Consider the following 21,035-nt stretch of genomic DNA (forward strand, 5'->3'; position numbering starts at 1 on the left):
CTTGCATGCATCCCGCTACACGTACAGCCGAAGTGCAGCCATCCCGCCGATGTAGTATAAGTATCGACGCGCTCCCGAGTAGAGCCCCTGATCTGCAGGCCCAATAGCTCTTCATCGTCCAGTTCATGCACTGTTTGCGATCTTTGGGCGATTAACTCGCCGCGGAAGCAGCTTTTGCAGAGACCCTCGCCTCCCGTCCTCTCGGTCACATTCTTTGTTAGATGTTGAGTGCAGACACATAGAGTTTGGAATAGATGTGTTCACAATGTACGAGCAGTCTCGAGAGCATCATTTCCCAAGATACCGAGTAGCGAGTACTAGATCCTAGAGGATGGATTTTCCAAGGCAGGCAATGGTATTACAATCTAGGGCCTCCCAACTCCTCGATTGAAAACCTCATTTGAGCTTAAACCAGAAGTCAAAATGAAAGACGACAATGATTACCACAATACAATATCCCACAGTCAGAAAAAACTTGAACCGATCCCTTCTCAAAGGAGTTCCATTCATCAATCTCAGGAGTGTCTCGCAAACCGTATTCTCGTAATTGGCCAATAGTCCCTATCCCAAGACCCTGGACAAGGGAACTGAAACACCTAAGCTCCCGCAAATCTAGGCTGCTGCAAGGCATGCTTGAAACCTCCCTCGATCCTCGGTCTTAGCTCCCTGCAAGAGACTTTCCGGGTTTCGTGTTCATGCGTCCGCGCTGCGGGTAGCCCTTCCCCGGCTCGACTGAGGTATCAAATTTTCCGATCCCAAGGATGGCCCTTGCCGTTCATTTGATGATTTCCAGGCCTTGGACAGAAGGATTAATATTTACTTTCAAGGCTGTAGTGCTTATTGGGCGCTTATGTTCGCTTGGGTGTCTCGTTGTGGTTTCGGTGGGGTCTTGTAGGAGGCCTCCTAGCTTCAGGTATTGGCATTGGGGATGGCTAGGGGCTCTAGTCACTATCGTTGGGTGCATACATGTATTACTGCCCAGGTAAATAGTAGTATGTTGTATGTAGCACTTGAATTCTATAGTTTAGGGAAGAGCTGGAGTGTCCCCAAACACCCGTTTAACGTTAGCATTCGCACCCAGGGGGACTTGGGCGCGGCCGAGAACACGGCTTTCCCCAAAGAAGCCCGTATCCACTCCCGATTGCGCTGGACACATCAGATAGCTGCTTCGTTGCATCTAAAATCAGGCGCTACACTAATTTGGGGATGCAATGGTCTCCATGGATTCCACAAGCTGATTGAAGAAGCGATAGTCCGCAAGGCCACCATAGGTGAATCCATTCATTCTGTGAAGTGTTGTTAGAGTGCAGCAGATAATGTAGATAAGCACTAGATACTAGAGGCATTAGGCCAGACTCGCCAGTCTCTCGGCAGCACTTGAGATGTTGATTTTGTTTCTCAGATGACCAAGTCCGCCAAAAAAACGGAAATGTCACTCAGCTTTTGAAAAAGGTGGCCCACTTTGTATGGTGTTTTTGTCGTGCACAGACCACCCCCATACAAAAATTGTCCCCCGGCGCAATTTCTAGCCACTTTTACTGTTGTATGGAGTTTGACCCCCAAAATGGGGTCGGTGGGTATATGTAGAGAGGACGATGACTCGTCTTAACACTTTCCCTACAAGGCTGATATTTCCTGCGGCTTTGATGGTTGCTGCATTGCACACCTCAGAGCTGGGGAGATCACCTACCGGATCGGTGTTACTCAAGGCCTAGTAACGTCTGATCACCCCTATAACGTCCTCCCCGCGCAGTGTCACGGGTCCCTTTGGGGCCATCCGCGACGCCCGGCCTGGAACTTATGGGCTTGCCATGCAGGGCCCTCGACTGTTTTGCTATGGCGACTATCAAACCCTCCACACTTGTTTATTCTCGATCCAAGGTTCCTGTGAAAGTCCAGAGAGTTCCCTTCTAGGCTCAATTACCATTTTATTGGCTCTTTGCTTCGTAGTTATAGGTCGGGATAGGTTTAGCTTAGATCTGAATTGTACATACCTGATTACTTGTTTCAATCTCCCACGGTTTGGACCTCAAACCTTGGAACCTCTAGTTGCTTTGTCATGGCCTCGGGAACACCCTGAGACGATGTCATTGCGGGGAAGAGGCTGAAGAGTGCCACGTATATAGCTCGATACAGTATCTTATGGTAGAAATAGAATGATCTCACAATATATCATCCGTATATGCAGGCGTTCATCAAGTCGATTGTAGTTCTAAAAAAACAAAAAAAAAAACAAAAACAGTTCCCCTTTCCATGGTTGGTTGTGGGGAAAGTCGTTCGTTCCAAGAATCGTCATCACACGAACCAATGGACCAGATGGAACCTCACCAAGATCTAATATTGTGGAAATAACAAGGAGAATAAGGAGAATCGCCATAATCAACACATGTAAATCGCCCATTGAGGCCTAATAAATTGAAACGGTAATAATATACTCCAAATATTAGGACCTAATCACATCTTACCTCGGAGTACTCCGTCGACAAATATATATATTGTTGCCCGACATATACAAAATGTGATTTGCCAACACACCATAATTTGAATTGTACCCAAATATTCTTCCAAGATTAGCCTTGAAAGTCAACCATGGCACAGCGAAATTAAATTCCACTTGAGTTCATCGGGTTTTGCTCGTAGAGGGCTTTTCCTATCTTTGGACTTCTACTTCGTACAACTTCTACAACACAATACACATGCATTTCTAAAATGGCATAGCTTTGGGTTATTTGATATCACAGTACCCACTACGGAGTACAGTCTGTGCCACCGGCTCACGGTTGCAGCTAATTATTGAGGTATTGCGTCCCCCAAATTGGTTGCGCAGCGACATTACGATCTGGACGCGTGACGACATTGGAATATTGAGATCTGACATACTTCAAGTGCCTAAGTATCTGGGACTCGGCAATAGCCCCGAAAAAAAAGCAAAAAGACGAAAAAGAAAGGGGGTTTGACTTGGGCGAATTAGGGCAGGCACGCCAGCATTCCTACCTTAGGGGAACATCACCCTTTAGCTTCAGGCCCGCACAGATTCCAGATTCTTCATTTCTATACAACATACAGATTACAGAGTATAGGTGTTTGGATTTGAATCCGGGCAGCTGGAGTTTGAGGGTTGGTGCTTCATCCCCGAGACACGTTTGGTGCGCTGCAGCTCGAGCTGCGGTCCCAGCCATCTCAATTAACCAGCCACCTCGCACTCCGACCCTTTCTCGTTCTTTTTACCTCTTCAGATTTCAAATCGCTTCAATTTTCATCCTAATTGCATTATATTGTGCATTGACTATTCCATTGTACAGCCGTTGGGGTTGTGAATCCTCTCAACTTTCAGCGATCGATAATTTTGCGATCGCGATTCTGGGGAGCTATCCACTGTTGCAGTGACGCAACACTCGCATTGTCGTCCAATCCACTATTTCACCAACCATTCTTAGAGGTGTCTCGACATATCTCCAAAGCCCCTAACGAAGACCACGACTCTTACGACCCATCAACGTTCACGACCTTTGCGCGGCAACGCCAGCCGACTGTTCAACGACCTTCTTCCTCTACTTCAGCCGACCAATTCCGACCCCCGAGCGGCTCTGACACCCAGCGTCCCTTACGTCGTATCCCTCGCCAGGCAGAGGTCCGCCAATCCGCCCACCGTCGAGCGGTATCCTTAGGCGCCCAGGTTCCACATACTAATCGACCCCAACCGGCGCGTACAACCCCGGTCTCCGTGCAACACGCCGCAGCCAGTGCCATCGCAGCGCTACGTCCGGCCGTTTCCGAAGCAGAGACCGACGACAACGGGTCTACCGTCGACGACCCCTACCAGCTTCTCACTACATCATACTGGCCGCAGAGAAAGACCGGAGTTTCGTCGCGCACCGCGTCAGCGATCCTTTTTGCCCTTGAAGAAGCTATCCGTGGACCGCTACAGCTCTCCACTGACTGGGACGAGGTGAATGCTTCCATGTCAGACATGGCAGGCGTCGCTGGCCCCGCCGGGCCTGTGGGCAATAGCCGTGTTCAGAATGGTGGAGCCCGTGTACCCCAGAACCCCATCTCAGGGACATCACAGCCACCAAGTGGAATGAGGACCCCTACGGACATAATGAGACAGCGCCGGGATCGAGAGGCTCGCCGCAAAGCGGAACAAGAAGCCCGGGAGAGAGAACAGGAAGAATTGGAACGACAACAACTGGAGCAAGAACAACAGGCTCACGCTGAAGCCCAGGCCCAATTACAGGCCCAGGCCCAGGCTCAACAATATCCCGCTGGCGTTGCCGCCGACAATACCTCTCAGTCAAGAATTAGAGCGTCACGAGCGAGGGGCCCCGAAGGCCAACCTCAACCCATGCCCGTCGCTTCCGGACCAACAGCTGCTTATCGACCAACAGCAGATGTTGCCCCGAGTACCCGACCATCAGAATACCAGACCGCACCACCGACAGTTGGAACAGGGCAACTGGCTAGCCAGCCACGACTGACACAGGCAACTGGCCAGCAGCCTCAGCACGGTCGCTCGCAGAGTGCGGCAGAAATTGGAGCTCAAACCAGACCAATTGGGGTCTCCAAGTCCGCCCAGGCCCTACCTGCGGGACAGTCTGGTGCTCCTCAAGCTCTTCAGCAGCCAAAACGTGTTGGGTTTCCCCACGCATTCGAGCGATGGGAAACACTCTCCTCACACTGGGAGGGTCTCACTAGCTATTGGATGCGAAAACTCGAACAAAACAACGAGGACCTAGAGCGTGATCCGATCAGCCAACAATTGGCTCGCCAAATCACCGACTTATCTGCCGCTGGTGCCAATCTATTTCACGCAGTGGTTGAGCTGCAACGTCTCCGAGCCTCCTCCGAACGCAAGTTCCAGCGCTGGTTTTTTGACACCCGCGCTGAGCAGGAACGCTCCAAAGAAGTGCAGGCAGAATTAGACCGTCAGCTCAAAGAAGAACGGCAAGGCCGAGCCGATGCCTTTTCCGCCGCCCAGGAAGCCGCAAAGGACAAAGTCAAGGCCGAGGAACTGCTCAAAGAAATGCGTCGCGAACTTCAAATCTCCAAGGAGGAGGCCCGCCGCGCCTGGGAGGAACTTGGCCGTCGTGAGCAAGAAGAGCGAGACCGAACTAACTCACTGCGGAACGGGGAGCCGACTCTCGTTGGAGGAGTTCAGGTTGTTCCTATGGTTTCTGGCCTCCCGAGTCGTCACACTACCCGGCCGCAGACCCGCGAGGGTCCCTACCCCGGCGGACCGACCGCCACAACCATGGGCACTGATGCGTACCACGGCAAGTCCGCAGCGAGCGCAGGCGGCAAGTACTACGAAGATGGCACGCCGATGTCTCCCACAGGGTCAGACCCTTTCATCGAACCCAAAAAGGTAGACCCACCTGCCTCCAAAGCCCCCTACCCGGGTCCACTGTATGATCACGAAAACACTGTCCCATACCCAGGACCCACCACCTCAGAACCTGACACACGCTCCTACGTCGGCAGCAGTGAAGCCGGTGACGAAGACTATGTCCCCTATCCTGACGATCCTCATGGAAACCCCGTCAGCTATCCACCAGGTCCTTCGTCAGAGGGAAGCGAAGAGTATGACCCAGAAGGCCACTACATGCCCGATGGCGCCTACACCTCCGCTGCCTCTTCTGCACCACTGCAAGCTCCGCATACACCCACCTCGGCTGCGGACTACAGTGGCTCTGGCTGGGGCCCTGGCACTGGGTGGGAGTCTGTGACCCCACGCCATCGTCACCCGACGCGTCTGAGTGATGTCCTCGAGGAAGACGAGCCCAGTCGCACGAATCCCAGCCGCGCTACCAGTCGCAGTCAGGCCAGTCGGAGTATCCTTTAAAACACGTAATCTCCATTGTCATGCATCCTATCCTTCGATCGAGTTGTTTTGGCTGGGTTTTCGTCACTAGCCTTTTCGATGCATGCATAGAGAAGTCTGGAGAGGCATTTTCGTGCTATCTCGAGGGTGCGTTTTCCATTTTGGATTTTTCAACACAGTCTTCTTCCAATTGGCTTCTGTGTCTGTATGTGTTATGTCTGTCCTTTCCTCTGCTTCTGTAAAATTGGCGTTCAATTCCCCCTATCCCCAACATCGTTATGTTCCCTGTTTCGTATGTCTTCCTCTGTGATTTAGTTTCGTTCTCAACGGCGATAATACTTAATTGCCTATTTTCTTTTATACGTAGTACTGCAGGGATGCGTTCGCCCTTCTACATCAAACTACACACATGGAGCAGAATTAATAGAAATGATTTCTATTCCAACATTTAGAAAAAAAAGAAGCCCCCTCCCCCCTGCCCTTTCCCGTACTAGCCGCCGGTCCTCCAATCGACCCAGAAGGGCCAACCGGGGATCGTGACAGTACGGGAGCGGCTTCATTTATGCCCCTCCCCCCTTCATCTCACTCTTCCATCTCAGAAAATTGAGAGTGAGAATCCTCTCAGTTCGCCCCAGGCTCCTTGCCTTGGCCCTAGTTCGTGGCAGCCCCCCCCGGCATCAGCCTTCTGCCCCGAATCCGCTGCACTTGCAGCACGCTTCTTCTTCTTGTCCATCTTCTTTTGCTGCGCGACCTCGAACTGAATGCGGGCCTTGTCGGCCCAGGCCCGAAGGCACTCAGGTCCACGCAAGCACCAGATAAGAATCTCCCGCGCCGCCAGCGCATCCACAAGCGAATTCTGCCCCGAAGGACCCTTCCGGATTTCAAAATCCAGTATCTCCCGCGCCAACTGCTTCAGCCCCCACACACGTGGAAGCTCATGCTTCGCGGCGAAGTTAAGGAATGCCGCCTCACCGGTGACAAGGGCGGTGTCCACAATCCGGCCGTGGAGCAGATTCAGAGCCCGCATAGCATGGTGAAGACCATGGCCGATCAGCACGGTATCACAGTCCATGAAGCTTTTCAGCGCGTTGCGCGCATCCAAGTTCGAAGTGAAAGCTTTTCCATCCGCGATGGCGGCGTCCACGTCTTCTTCCGTGATCCCGCCTACTGACGCCGGCCAGCTCGTGACCTTTCCTGAGGGTTTCACGTAGCTGTTGATCAGGACTTCACCGGTGAGGAAATCAACTGCGGTGATAAAGGCGAGCTTTGGGTTTGTTTCGGCGGGTTTGATTGTCTCGCAGTTGAGGACGATCGCCTTTCGGCGGTCTGTGGACAACCGCGCGAAATTGTGGGTTTGATGTGGCTCGCCGCGCTTCAGGCAGGATGTTGTGTCGGTGAATTTCGCGCCCCTGTAGCCTTGGCAACGCAGACGTGCGGCTGGATGGCACCTTCCCAGAATGTACTTGTGGAGGAGGTTTTGTTCAGGTTCTTCTAGGTTGGTCCAGCGGTGTTCCATTTCGCCATAGGCTAGTGAGAAGCTTGGTGCGGGCTCTGTGGGCCGCATGGATGGGGAGGACGGCGCGTTGTTCGTGCTCGATGCTGCGGTTGTGGTCGGGGCGTTTGCTTCGGCAGTTGTGGTATCTTGGGCGGGTAGGTGCGTTGATAGCTGGTAGGTGTCTTCTTCTTGGTCGGACGGTTGCACTGGAGACTCAGAGTGGCTTCCAGGAGACTCAGAGTGATTTTCTGGAGGCCGACGGTCTTGTGCTGGAGCTATCGCTGGAGTTATCGCTGGAGGCTGTGCTTGAGACTCCGGTGGAATCATTGCTGGAGAGTGGTTCCCAGAAGACTCAGAGTGATTTTCTGGGGGCCGACGGTCTTGTGCTGGAGCTATCGCTGGAGTTATTGCTGGAGTTATCGCTGGAGTTATCGCTGGAGTTATCGCTGGAGGCTGTGCTTGAGGCTGCGGTGGAACCATTGCTGGAGGCTGACCGGGAGACTGAAGGTTCTGCGCTGGGGATTGGCGAACCTGAAGCTGGGCCTGATTGGGCTGATAAAATGGTTGATAGGCCTGGACGGTTTCTCGATGAACGCGAGGGTGCGTCTCATAGATGTGGGAGGGTGCTTGACGAACCTCCACTGGCAACTGAGCAGCCTGAAATGGTGATTGAATCATTTGGGCTTGTCCTTGATATGTCTGAAGAGCAGCGCGCTGGATTTCTGCTTGATATTCAACAAGATGACCATATGGTTGAGCAAAGGGAGGTTGTGCATAAAATATCAGATATTGCGGTGCAACGAAGTGGTGTCGAGGTTGGAAGAAATGTGCTTGACCCTGAGCAGCCCACCTTTGGGATTCAAAGACGTGAGCCTGCGGTTGATCTTGTGGAACAAACTGAGGACGTGATGGAAGTCTTGGATGGGGTGATGGAAGTCCTCGAGGTTGTGGTGGTGGAGCTTCAGGTCGTGGTGATGGAGCTTCAGATCCTGGGCGAACAGCTTGACGTTCAGACGGAAGAGCCTCTTCGCCTGCTTGAAGGGACTGATCAGATGATTGACCACGGCTTTCAATTGCTGAATCACGACTGTTCAGGGTGAATGCTTGACCATGCTGGCTAGTGGATGGACGGGTTTGGGTCGATGTTTGTTCGAGCCGCACCGGCGACTGTACCGGGGATGAGTTTGCTGTTCTGGTCAAAGAGACAGGCTGGAAAGTCGAGTGTTCTCTGGATGCCAATCCCGGTTTGTTATGGCCTGCATCCCTTCTGTGCCGAGCCAGGTCGCCCAGAACAGCAAATAATTTGTCACACTTTGGGCATGAAAAGATGCTGTGTACAAACTTCACATGGTCATTGAAACCTTGCTCAGTTTTGAACCTCCGATCTGGGCATTCTGGGCAGTGATACCACGTGGGCTGTACAGGTTTATGGGCGGGCTTCTTGGCCCTAGACGATTTGCGTGCCATGATGAGTGAGCTGGTGGATGGAGATAGACGTCTGTTGACGGCTTCGAATTATGAATGTGAGATGAAGAAGGAAGAAAATGGGATGAAATGATTTGAGGAGCGTCCTCAACGCGTCTTATACGCGACGGTCGATAGCAGCAGCTCTGCGCCAGATATGAGATGGTTGTTATTTGAAGAGCTGAGACGCGTCTCAATGGCGACGCTCTAAACTAGCACGAGATATCTTCGCGCTTACCCCGGGCCTTTAATTGACCAATATGACTACAAAGCTACGCACTCGCGTCACTGAACCGTCCCTTGGTACTAGCACACGAGGCAAGCCAACATGATAGTTTAGATTCCTTGGGTGCTACCAAATCGTATTTTCCATATGTTTCGTGTGTGATTCTACTATTCCCCGTCATTTAGCCGTTCCTTGGGCGCCATGGCAGAATAAAAACTATTGGGCAATTTATCAGTTCATATATTGGTTGGTCATGAGACAAGGAATCCCTAGCTGAACCTATATAAGATATTCAACAATCATTTGAAGCACTGAGGACTTGCCCGGTCCTTTTTATATATAACCGTAAGACGACTGAAGTCTGTACACTGACGGGTATGGAATAACGTACATATTATGCATTGTTATATGAAGCACGCTAAGTGGAGGAGGATATTAGGGCTAAATAAAGAAAATTCAAGGACAGAGTACTCGACCTTCTAGGCACAAACCGTGAAGGCAAACCGTGAAGGAAAAGAAATTCTGTCTTCTGTCTTCATGTTCGATTTGATACCCATTGATTTTGCGCTTAAGATAGAAAACGCTCGCATTTTTGGGCTTCGTGGAAGCAAATATACATAATCGTACTCTGCTTTCTGCGAATTTCCACGCCCTTCGAGCTAGTACGATCTGATTGATTTCGCTTATTCATTAGAGTCAAGACTTTACCTCTGGCACTTGTGCACATTAGTTTCCTAATCACAATAGATATATATTGTGTTTTCATTTTGGACCTCGTCCTACATGCTCGCAAACGGAAGTCACTACGCTGGAGAGGACAGTATCAGCTACCTCATGTTTTCCAGTAAATCAAGGAAATTGATTGAGTGGACTGAGACAGGAAGAGTAAGACATACCCTCAGACAAATCCTGGCCACATAGGTTAAAGGGCCATCCGATGCCTAGGTCTCGTCAATACTGATCTATTCCCTTTCATCCATCATAGTTTATCCACAATTCTTTCACAAAAGCAGCTTATCCATATAATTGGTTCCTAGTTTGAATTTTACAACAGTGTTGACATACGGATCATTGTATATTCACCTCACGTGAGAGTTGATCTTAGTCTTGCTCTTTTTGAAGGTGGCACTCGCACTTTTCTCGTGAAGACGCAGCTTGTTTATTGCTATTGAAGATCCTCGCTAATTGTTTGTTTGCGGTTCCAAGGATTTCCTTATCATCCACCTCCATCTTGTGTCCAAAGGTAAGGCCATTCAGCCCATGGCTGGGTTTTGCAACGAAATAAAGACTGGCAACACAAGTCCTCCTTTTTACTGTCGCTGGCCGGTCAAAAAGCTTCCGTTCGAACTCTCGTTGTCGCATTCCCACAACTCCCCATTTGGCTGTTTTATGGGCCAAATCCCCCAATCCCTTCGAAACCTTACAATCCATGGACTGTTGAAAAGCCGGAAAAACAACCGTCAATATCACATAATTGAAATTCCACCGCTCATTGACCGGTTCTCTCTTATTGCTTCCTAGTGCATCTCTCATTACAACGATCCATATCCTTCCGTTCCGTCGATGGAGACTGAAATCTCGATTTCGTATACTACACATTCGGCAATGAGGAAGTTGGAACTTCTGGCAGCTGCCCCAGACTCAAAGGATCTATGATTAAGAGAGATTAGGAGATTTTTTTGGCAAAACAGTTCCTGACAGAAACCACTTGAATTGTGTTTTAATGGCATCCTCCACGCCTCTTCACTCTACGAAGGCACCCCCCCGTGGACCGCGACCATTAACTTTTTCAAGAGGAAATTGGAAGAAGAATAAGAACCGTTACTATCGGTCCATGCGAGGAAGAGATCATTGAAGAAGCCAAGGCTATCAAGCAGGCGTACGAATACAGCCATTCGAAATGGGACCACTGTAACAACAGAGCATTGATGCAACGAAGAAAACCTCACCCTGGGTCCTTTCTTTTTGATTTCTCACCTTGATATCCACCGACACATCTTTACTGACCGAGACTATTGCATAGGCTGCCCATACATCAAATACCTTGTCATCTATCACCGGAATAGCGAGGTTATACCTCTTGTGTCAGATATCTGCCACAGTCATGAAACAAATAGTACCCCGGGGATTATCAGGGTTACTCAAGTGACTGAGGTTGAGTCGCGTCAGGCAAAGGAGTGAGATGGATGCGCTTTTTGGCCTCTGGGCATGGTGTAGCATTTCACATGGGGAATCAGGCTGAGGAGATTGCTCTTGTTTTCCTTTTTATCTCTCGTTTCTTAGAGGTCTTTTGCCCCTGTGGCCTGAATCCCTTGTCACCGGGTCTTCCGTCTCGTGGGGATTGACAAAAGCTATAAATCCACAGAGTCACATGCCCCTACGTATGCTGATTCAGCAGAAACTGCTTCCAACCTTGGAAGGTACTTGGTCATAAAATGATCTCAACTCAGCTCTTCAATATATAATGTCCGACGCACGTCATCAAACGTTGCTTTGTTTCTACTTCCTATCATCCTCATATTTCTTTCGTTGTCCAAAATATCACTATGTGACATCCGGTTGAGCCGACTCCCTATATAATCTATCACCCCCTGAGACTGATACTATCTCCATCAAAATGTGGATTTGGGGTATAACCACAGCTATATAAAAGTAGCATTTGTCACGTTGCTCCTTTTGGGGACGGCAGTCGTCCCTGCACCGTGGAGATGTACGTGATTCTAGGAATGGTTCAAGACTCACATTTTCCACGCCACATTTGCAGTCCTTGAAAAGGTACAATGTAGATATTGGGAAGAACGAAGCTATGGACTTTCAAATAATTACTTTGACGGTTGCTCGTGTAAAACCCATTTAGCGTAGTACTCATCTACTTTTAGTCCTCCATAATCACCGTTCGGATCCTTTCACTGCAGCTCCTCTCACCCACGAATATACGATCCCTCAATCCATCAGAAGGATTGACAGGTCAACAATGACTTAACAAAGACAAGTCGCTTTAGAGGTCCTATAGGCAGTAATGTTTCAACTGATAAGTATATTTTCCAAAGGCTTACAACCAAATGAGACATAAGGTCCCGCCAATAAGCCATTGAGAAGAGAAAATTTACCGATGAAGGATAGCAGAAAGCTTGTCGGTGCCATCCCCATGTATTGACCTGCTGGAACCTCCAATCCAGCACCGGGTGGGAGGCATAGAGTGAGTACAGGTTTGCGAAGGAATCTTGCGGAAGGCGCTTTTAGTGATGGGGATGAATGTTGGTTTCATCAATCTACACGTTTATGCAGACGGTCTTTGGTCTTCATCGCCCATAATAATGCGCTGTACCTTGGAACATCGGATAATCGACGTGACCAACAAGTTGCGTGGCCTACAGGCCCAGACGCGGGCTAAACAATGGGCAGAGGACTGTAAATTCGAGTACACACGTAGTTTGGAAACATCAGTATCAATACAGTCCGATGGTGAATGAAGTCTAATTTGAAGTGAGCTCATTTACTATTCATTTCTCTATCAGTTGATACCTCAGTAAATGCTTCCTTATCGTTCAACCTTTACTAAATTCGAATTTCTAGCGCTATAAATTCAGAGTGAGGCATTGATGCTGTATCAAGCAAACGTTGAGGTCTCACGTGGTGTCGCTACTTTAAAAGGCGAGAGGTGACAGCTGCTCCTTCCTCATCAAGGTGTTAGACCTTCCTCATATAATCAGTCTTATAGGAAATAAATTTAAACCTCTTCCAGCTCATCCTTTCTCTTCCTTCCCTCTTTTTCCTCTTTCAACTTTCACATTTCTCATGCAAATACACAAAATCGAGGTATGACTACCTCCACAGTTCCAATCATGTCAGAGCAATGAGCTAACATCGAGCGTGTCTTATAGATCCTATCTTGGAATCCCCAGAGCTCCAAAGCAACCAAATTTAAATCGCGTTCAAACACAGTAGGATATCCTGTACCCAACCCGATTCCCCCGAGCGAGCTTAGTATAGACATGGCGCTAACTTGGAACATTGCAAAAGTGTCTCAACCTCGCCCAGTACAGTCAATGAGTGCTGGCCACCTTGAGATTCTCTCACAACTACGAGGTCGGGCATCAAATCGAGCTGATGGCCAGGCAGCAATGATGCAGGAGGCAACTCTAGTGATGGGAGTTAGTGCTCACTTAATTGTTCTATATGCCGAGGAGTGCCCTCAGTGGTCATCGGCAGTTTTGAGGCTGCTGGTGAAATTCGAGCGGCGTATGAGTATACTTGCTCACAATATGTATACTCTACGTGAGCAGGAACGGTCCGATCTCTGGGTAGAGCAGTGGGTGTTCGATCACATGGGTCGGTAGGGCCAGCGAGGCCCTAAGCCTGTGCAGTTCTCCCAGGGCCGTAGTAAGGCAGGTTTAATCGCCTTTGCGCCAACCGGGGCTTTGTCAGGCAGAATATTAGTCACAAATCCATGATCTAGAGGGGAGCATGCCTTCATACATCTCATTTTGCAAACAAGTACCCTCAGGTCAGTGAAACAGGTTGATGAAAAAGCCCCAACAAGTCAGAATGCCAAATCAGAACTGGCTGGGTTCCGGGCTCACCCCATATCCATTTCCCATTGGATCAAGTTGATCAAGAACTCACATCAACAGTACGAGCATCACCCCGAATTTACTCAATCTACAACATAGGTATTTATATTCAAAGCTCTTTCCGCTTATCCTTTCTGTTCCCTTTCCCACCTTCCAAATTTATCATTATTTTCTGCCACACACACCAGTCATAGGTATGATCACCACGACTCCGATTGTGGTAAACCAACGAGCCAAGACCTAACTTGTGTGATAGGCTTCACCGTCAAGATTTCCTTCAATTTTCTTGCCACTGAACTCAACACGCAATTAAAACAAGTAAGATACTCTTTATCCAACCCAACTACTCTCAAGAAAACCTACTATAGATATAACGCTAACATTATTGTAAAAGTGTCCGACAATCGCCCAGTGCGATCGATGAGCAGTGGCCACCTGGAGATTCTCTCCCAGCTCCGAGTCCGTGCATTGAACCGAGCCGATTCTCAGGAAGAAATCATGCACGAGGCAGTTATACTGATGGGAGTCAGTTCCGGCCTGAGTAGAATTTATGCCGAGTTATCCCAGTGGTCCTCGGCAATTGGGAGAATGCTAGGCGTACTTGAGCAGCGGATGCGTGTGATGGCAGATAACATGTCTACACTGCACAAAGAAGAACGTTCTGACATTTGGGTCGAGGAGTGGGTCTTCGAACATATGGGCTGATAGGGCCAGGAAGCCCCATGTTTCCACGATCATCTTTTCACCGTGACCTTCTGTACACTATCATACTGCTATCGTTATGTGTTGGCCCGAAGCATCTATCTGGTTTACGAAAATTGAGTTTGACTTAATAGCATATAAAGAGTCTTCGCTGAGCTGCTCAAGGCCCCAGGCACGTGCGTTGCACCTAGAGGGGAGAGCACCCTCGTACATCTCATTTTGCAGAAAAGCTCCCCGAGGCCAATAAAACAGTTTTTGACAAGTCAGACTGCCAATCAGAACTGGCTTGGTTCCGTGCTCACCACATCTTGATTCCTCATTTGAGCAAGTTCATCAAGAACTCGAATCAACAGTAAGAGCCTTATAGAAAGTCAACTCAATTTATCAGATAGGTATTTTTATTCATGATAATTCCAAATTATTCTTTCTCTTCTTTTACTTCTTTCAAATTTCCCATCCTCTGTGCTGTACACACCAGCCCTAGGTATGATCGCCTCCGCAATTCCAATCATGGTATAACAATGAGTCAAGACCTAAATATAACTTGTCTTACAGGCTTAAACCATGAACATTTCCCACCATTCTAGAAATATTATCAGAACCAACACGCGATCAGAGTAAGTGAAATACCCCTCATCTGACCATATCCCCTATACGGGACCTTAATATGAAGATAACGCTGACGACATTGCAAAAGGGGCTGAGAACCTCCCTATACAGTCCAGACGTGCTCACAACCTTGAGATGCTTACAAAGCTACGAGTTCGCGAGGCGAGGCGAGATACGAGAAGAGAATATGGAGGCTGTCATCCTTAGAGGGATCAGTGCCCGCCTACTCGCCCTGAACCTGAATGGGCGCTCTCGCTGGTCTCTGGTAGCTCTGTGGATGCTTCAGACACCAGGAAAAAAGATGCAAGAGCTTTTGGACAAGATGCTCGCTCTACAGGATGAAGAGTGATCTGACCGCTGGACGGAGCAGCGGGCATTCCAATGTATTGGATGAGACACCGGCAAGCCACCCGATCTACACCTTGAAAGAGAGCGCTTTACCGTTGTGCTTTGTACTTAGGCAGCCTCCCAATACTCATACTTTGACCTGTGCTATCTCTTTGTTCCAATATGCAGCAATTACACATGAGGCAACTCTTCTGATGGGATTCAGTGCACGCTTGATTATTCTATATGCCGAGGAGTAACCTCAATGGCCATCAGCAGCTTTGAGGCTGCTGATGACGCTCGAGCGACGTATGAGTATACTTGCTCGCAATATGCGTACTCTGCTTGAACAGGAACAGTCCGACCTTCGGATGGAGGAGTGGGTATTCAGTTACATTGGATGATAAAGCTGCAATCCACCTGACCGTTGTCATCAAATGATATCATGTCATCGTTGTGCTTTGTACCTGGCCATCCTCGTTGTCAGGTATAAATTGACATGTGCTATATATTTCTCCCAGTAAGTAGCAATTAATTGTGGAGAAAGAAGCTGTGGTCATTGGAGTCAGTGCTGGCTCGATAGGCCTAATTTTTGAGCAGTACCCTCAGTGATCATCGGAAGTTCCAAGAATGCTGGTGGCACTCAATCAGCGCATACGAGTACTTGTGGATAGGATGTCCGCACTGCACGAGGAAGAACGCCCAGACCCTTGCGTGGAACAGTGGGTTTTCAGGCACATGTCTCCGATAGTATCAATTTACTGTAAATTTCTGCCTATACCTTATGTACTCGCCCGCAATATCTATCTGTTTTAGTAATGTTCAGCTTCAGTCCATATCAATAGGTGAGTGTTTGCTAAGCCATCCGAAGCCTGTGCATTGCATCTAGAGGCGAGTATTTCTTTACTCAATCGTCAACTACAAGGTCTTGGATCTGAACTATAGATTTATTCTCGATAATAAGGCCCCATGGCCCAATGAAACAAATTTGGTCAAGTCAAGTCAGAATGTCAATAAAGACTGGCTGGGTTTCAAGCTGACCCCATAATTACTGTTCATTCAACTGAATAAATCAAGACCTCGAAGCAAAAGTAGGATCACTACCACAGACCTATCAAGTTCGTAAAGAGGTCAAGACTTCTACCTGTACAAATTACGTTACAGCGGCACTACCGCGTCGTAAGCTGGTCCGGATGTGTAGCCATCATTCGATAATCGCCTAGTCTCTGTTGACTGCCATTATTCATTTCGCAAGTTACGATGTGATATCTCCATATTTCCATTCATTACTCTCACTATGATCTTGCATTATATTTACTGGTATGTATAGACTGCGGTTATTCATGACTGCTCATTGGTCAAGCGCGCCCGTTGAACCTCGGGCACTTCCCCACACATTACCTCATCTCCCCGCATTTCACCCACGTGATAAACTCAGATTCAACGTTTTCCCTCATCCCACTCCCTACGATAGATACTCAAATCTGGAGAACACGGAATGGGTGGATGGTCAGTGTACTGCGCGATATGTGCCGGTCCATTCTCTAGTCAACTCGATGTTGACCCGGAAGAGACGGCCCAGGATGAATGCTGTTATCGCGACAAGGTATTGAGGGATTGCAAGCTAGAATGGCTAGACGAAGTCTGTGGCATGGGTATCAATCCTGACTCGCCTAGAGATGATAAGTTTGTGGCACTTACCTGAGAGCGGTAGAATAAAGGATATGTTCTTATACACTTCAAATTTAGATCGTTTCTCTCGGGTGTCGGCTTTTACTGGGACTGTGTAAGACTGTTTCCAACATGGCAGAGAAGGTGATTGAAGTTAATTTTGATCATATAGGGATCAATATGTGTCGCCCCAGGAGGCGGTAAGTCTGTCGCTTACTTTGTAGGTCTGAACCAACCTAAGTTGAATGAACTGACCGATGCCCCCATCAGATCCTAACGAACCTTTATATGGTGATGATGACCAAATATCTCTCACTGCGTAAGTTGCCCTACTCAGACTTGCTACCCCTGTTTCCTCACGCTCTTAGTTACCATGACCTATCGGATTCCGACCTACCTCATGTCTTTCCTTTCCATCCAATATGCTACTATGGTATTCTCCAGAGATGTATACATCACGAAAACATGGGCAAGGTAAATCAGAAAGTATTGATTGATGTCATGGAAGAAGCGTCAGATGAAAGCCACATCAGGTTGGATCTCAGTTATGGCGAACCAGAGCCACCCACGGAACAGTATTGGTTCAGTGTCAAAGGCCAAGAAGTAGGTTGCCTGGACCACTTGTTGCTGATGGGAGAAAAAATGCTTATACAAAGCAAGCAGGTTTTGGTGGTCAACCCGGTTGAAATCCCCCAACTGAAAGCCGAGCTTGACGACATCATGGAATCTATCCACAAGATGGCAGCACCGGACCAGCGTTCCCGAAGCCCAGATATTTTCGACAGGTTACCGGTTGAGTTGCGAAATTGGGTATTTGAATTTCTTCCAGCTGGTTCAATTGTTGCCTTGAAGGCTGCTTCACTGGCAATGCACTCGACCACCTTGTCTGGAGAGTGTTGGAAGCGCAGGCTACGAACTGAATTGCCATGGCTCTGGGAGATCCACGATATAGATATCTTCCAATCACAAGAGGTAGAGGAAAGGGCTTCTAAGCTACTTCTTAACATTGAGAAGAAGAGTCTGTACACATCCGAGAGTGACGATTACATCTTCGGGCTTGCCAACCGGAGGCGTATTTGGGGCGTTTGCGAGCAGCTTCGGAGCCGGTACTTGCAAAAGCTTGAGGGTATTGCCAATACATAGGGTGTGGACCCTCACACATAACGGATGGGCGAAATAAGTTCTAAAAGTTGGGTTGCCGTCGAGGTTTAGACACTGCTATATTCTGAGCTCAAGAGGATGGCGACTGTTTGACCAGGGAATTTTGCATACGGATCAACGTCAGAGCAGCACTCACGTCTTTACATGATTCCAATAGACCAGCCGTTCTGTTCATTCACACCAGTTTCTTGGATATATTTATCATGTTAACTCACCAATCTTGTCCAATTAGTATGGGAGCGGTGGAGTGGAAGTTGCATCCCCCATGCTCGGGTGCGATGGTTTGAAGCGGCCTCTGGCTCCATGCATGCCTGAGTCTTGGATATTGAACCCTGATTTGCAATAAGAAAACTTCCATTATCAGCTTGACCACTTTTAGGAGGAGACCATATAACGGCAGGCTCTTTGAACCTACCTAGCTGGCCTGGCTACGATGTGTCCTGCCCTGGCCATAGTGCCTAGTTCAGGCGGCGTTTGAAAACACGGCCATCTCCCTTCTCTTCAACAAAGAAACCCATTTGGACACAACTGTGACGCAATGGCGACTGAATAGTATTCTAACTAATTTATAAATCATCAATCCTACGGACTTACACTTGTCAAAATTCACTTTGTCCTCACTCCCCTTTGACTGCCTCCTTCAGCAGCGCTGTAAACCGTATATTTTGGAAACTTATAATGGGAGACTCATCATTCTTTCATTATCCTTCCCTAAATTATCATTTTCCCTTCATCGATGGGTTGTCAAATACCTGTCATCATGTTATATCCGACGCAGCATACCTTGAATATATCAGGCTCCGGCGTGGTGAGCCTGTGTCTATGAGTATAGCATAAGCACTCGTTTCCCTATACAGCCGCGCTCCTGCCTATTTAGTATGAGGTGACAGCAGCACCTTCCTCATGAAAACACAAATTCTGTCGTGGCATATTTTATCTTAGATGCTCTCCATACTCTGCTTCCTTTCACCTTCACCACCCACATCTCTGAGAAATTTGATTCTCGTCCCCCAAGAAAGGTGGAATTCCTCCCCCTATGTGATATGTTTGACGACTCAAGGTACTAACTTGTACTGGGGATCGTATAGGAAAAAGCCACACCTACAGAATTCTCTTTAAGTTCTTCACTACTCATTGATTTCAGAGAGTGAGATACACCACATAGATATAACCCCCTTTGAGCAGACCGCTGAGATAAAACAGTGGACAGTCAAAATCCTATCCGAGTCCTCACCAACTGGCAGCTGGAGGAGCTGACCCAAATCCGCCTCCGGGCTACTGGAAGAGCCCGAGTGCGTCGCGCGGTTATGGCAGATGCTTATCGAATCATGCAGCGTCTGGAGGAACATCTTGCATCAACCCCTACGGTGGACTTCGGCTTTGATGAGTGATGAGCGAAGCCTCTCAAATAATGAGACTTGCTCCGGAGCGTATTGCATCAATCCATACGCTGAACTACAACTTTGACAACGTCCCTATTCTTTGGGGATTCGAAGCGAGGATAGGACTCTGTGCCGAAGAGAGATACGACCGTGCCATCGAGCAACAGATCTGGAGAGATCAGTGGGCAAGTGGACTGGATGACTCAGGGTGTAGAGACTGGTTTCTGGTTTCGGTTTCGAATCACATGTGTCTAAGATGCGGGTAACGCCAATGACTGTCAAAGCTACAGCAACGCAAGTCGCTTCTGCGAAGAGGTAGGGACTTGCTCCGTTCGCCTCACACTCCTTTGATGCTAATCTGAGACTTCTTTGTAGATTCCCCTTGAAATCGAGGGTCACCGATACGAGTTGCTGGCTCTTCTGTCGTGGGCTGGTCTGTTCTGGGGGACTTATGATCCCCATCGTCCGAACTCTGACGGTTTCGTTCTAGGCTAGGTTTTACCTAGGAGCACGTTGGAGCAGATTGCACAGCGGATCGTTCAGCTCTATGAGTCTTTTTGCGTCCTCGCTAAGAACTATATTGATAAGCATGGTATCCGGCCTAGTTGCTCCGTAAGATCCTCTTTCCCTTGTTCCGCGCCCCCCCCTCCCCCACCTTTTTTTTTTTTTTTTGTGTGATCTTAGTCCTTTCTAACACATTGGTATTTCCTTAGTAATCACGCCGCTCCTCCTATAGTGGCTAGCTCCTAAGTCGGCTACCTATCCCCTAGTTTATAAGGGGTATACCGGTCTAGTTAAGTGTTTCCCTTCTTCGATCCTTCCTACTACTCACTAGTAGTAGTAGTGTAAAGGATAAAGGTCCTTTCAATTCTGATACCCAGTCATCTATCTAAGTACGTTATTCTTGTCCTAGGGTTAAAATGGGGTTAACTTATAATCGGCTTAGGACTTAGTTCGAGTAAATATAGGGTACTACAATATGAGAACCCTAAGATCCTTAGGATCCTATTCCCTTCTATAAGAGTTAGTCTTACTACCTAAGACGAATACATTTTGATCCCCTCTCCCAATCACTAAGCCTTGTATCTTACCCGGTTGCCAGGCCTTATACCTGATAATCGTATACTCTTATAGTAGAAGACCACTTTTAATACTAAGGACTAGGAATAAATTTCTATTAATTTAATTATAATATATTAACTCCCCTTCTAGTTCCTGGAAAGCCTAGAAATATTTAAATTTATTCGATTTACTTACCTCTTAAAAGATATACCTCTAATCTTAACTCCTAAGATAGTATAGTGTCACCTATAAATAATAGTCAAGGGGGATTATTAAAAGGCCCTTTCTCTTTTACTAAAGAATACTAAGCTTCATTGCATCAATCCATACGCTGAACTTCGACTTTGACAACGTCCCTATTCTTTGGGGATTCGAAGCGAGGATGCTGCAGCTGCTCTGGCGGATGATAGGACTCTGGGCCGAAGAGAGATACGACCGTGCCATCGAGCAACAAATCTGGAGAGATCAGTGGGCAAGTGGACTGCAGGATTGAGATGAGGAAAGGATTCAATAGCTGACAGATTGGGGAATTCACAACTCT

The 21,035-nt window shown here is 48.2% G+C and overlaps 6 protein-coding genes across 6 annotated transcripts; 5 read left to right on the top strand and 1 right to left on the bottom strand.

Annotated features, from left to right (window-relative positions):
• Window positions 1-2,307: 2,307 nt before the first annotated feature.
• N7500_010080 (uncharacterized protein) lies at window positions 2,308-5,842 on the top strand (the record flags this gene model as incomplete). The annotated part of the gene is made up of 2 exons (XM_056681218.1): window positions 2,308-2,342; window positions 3,385-5,842. The coding sequence occupies 2 exons, from the start codon at window positions 2,308-2,310 to the stop codon at window positions 5,840-5,842; spliced, it is 2,493 nt and encodes an 830-aa protein (XP_056528600.1).
• Window positions 5,843-6,416: 574 nt separating this feature from the next.
• On the bottom strand, window positions 6,417-8,783 carry N7500_010081 (Exonuclease RNase T/DNA polymerase III; the record flags this gene model as incomplete). The annotated part of the gene is made up of 1 exon (XM_056681219.1): window positions 6,417-8,783. One exon carries the CDS (start codon window positions 8,781-8,783, stop codon window positions 6,417-6,419), a length of 2,367 nt encoding a protein of 788 aa, XP_056528601.1.
• A 4,218-nt stretch (window positions 8,784-13,001) lies between these two features.
• Window positions 13,002-13,346, top strand: N7500_010082 (uncharacterized protein; the record flags this gene model as incomplete). The annotated part of the gene is made up of 1 exon (XM_056681220.1): window positions 13,002-13,346. One exon carries the CDS (start codon window positions 13,002-13,004, stop codon window positions 13,344-13,346), a length of 345 nt encoding a protein of 114 aa, XP_056528602.1.
• Window positions 13,347-14,000: 654 nt separating this feature from the next.
• N7500_010083 (uncharacterized protein) lies at window positions 14,001-14,285 on the top strand (the record flags this gene model as incomplete). Its single annotated transcript, XM_056681221.1, has 1 exon — window positions 14,001-14,285. The coding sequence occupies one exon, from the start codon at window positions 14,001-14,003 to the stop codon at window positions 14,283-14,285; it is 285 nt and encodes a 94-aa protein (XP_056528603.1).
• A 3,069-nt stretch (window positions 14,286-17,354) lies between these two features.
• Window positions 17,355-18,032, top strand: N7500_010084 (uncharacterized protein; the record flags this gene model as incomplete). Its single annotated transcript, XM_056681222.1, has 1 exon — window positions 17,355-18,032. One exon carries the CDS (start codon window positions 17,355-17,357, stop codon window positions 18,030-18,032), a length of 678 nt encoding a protein of 225 aa, XP_056528604.1.
• Window positions 18,033-19,093: 1,061 nt separating this feature from the next.
• N7500_010085 (uncharacterized protein) lies at window positions 19,094-19,441 on the top strand (the record flags this gene model as incomplete). The annotated part of the gene is made up of 2 exons (XM_056681223.1): window positions 19,094-19,110; window positions 19,261-19,441. 2 exons carry the CDS (start codon window positions 19,094-19,096, stop codon window positions 19,439-19,441), a joined length of 198 nt encoding a protein of 65 aa, XP_056528605.1.
• Between the last annotated feature and the right edge of the window lie 1,594 nt (window positions 19,442-21,035).

This window comes from Penicillium coprophilum (assembly GCF_028826855.1).
Source record: "Penicillium coprophilum strain IBT 35676 chromosome Unknown utg000006l_segment0_segment0, whole genome shotgun sequence".
Taxonomy (NCBI): domain Eukaryota; kingdom Fungi; phylum Ascomycota; class Eurotiomycetes; order Eurotiales; family Aspergillaceae; genus Penicillium; species Penicillium coprophilum.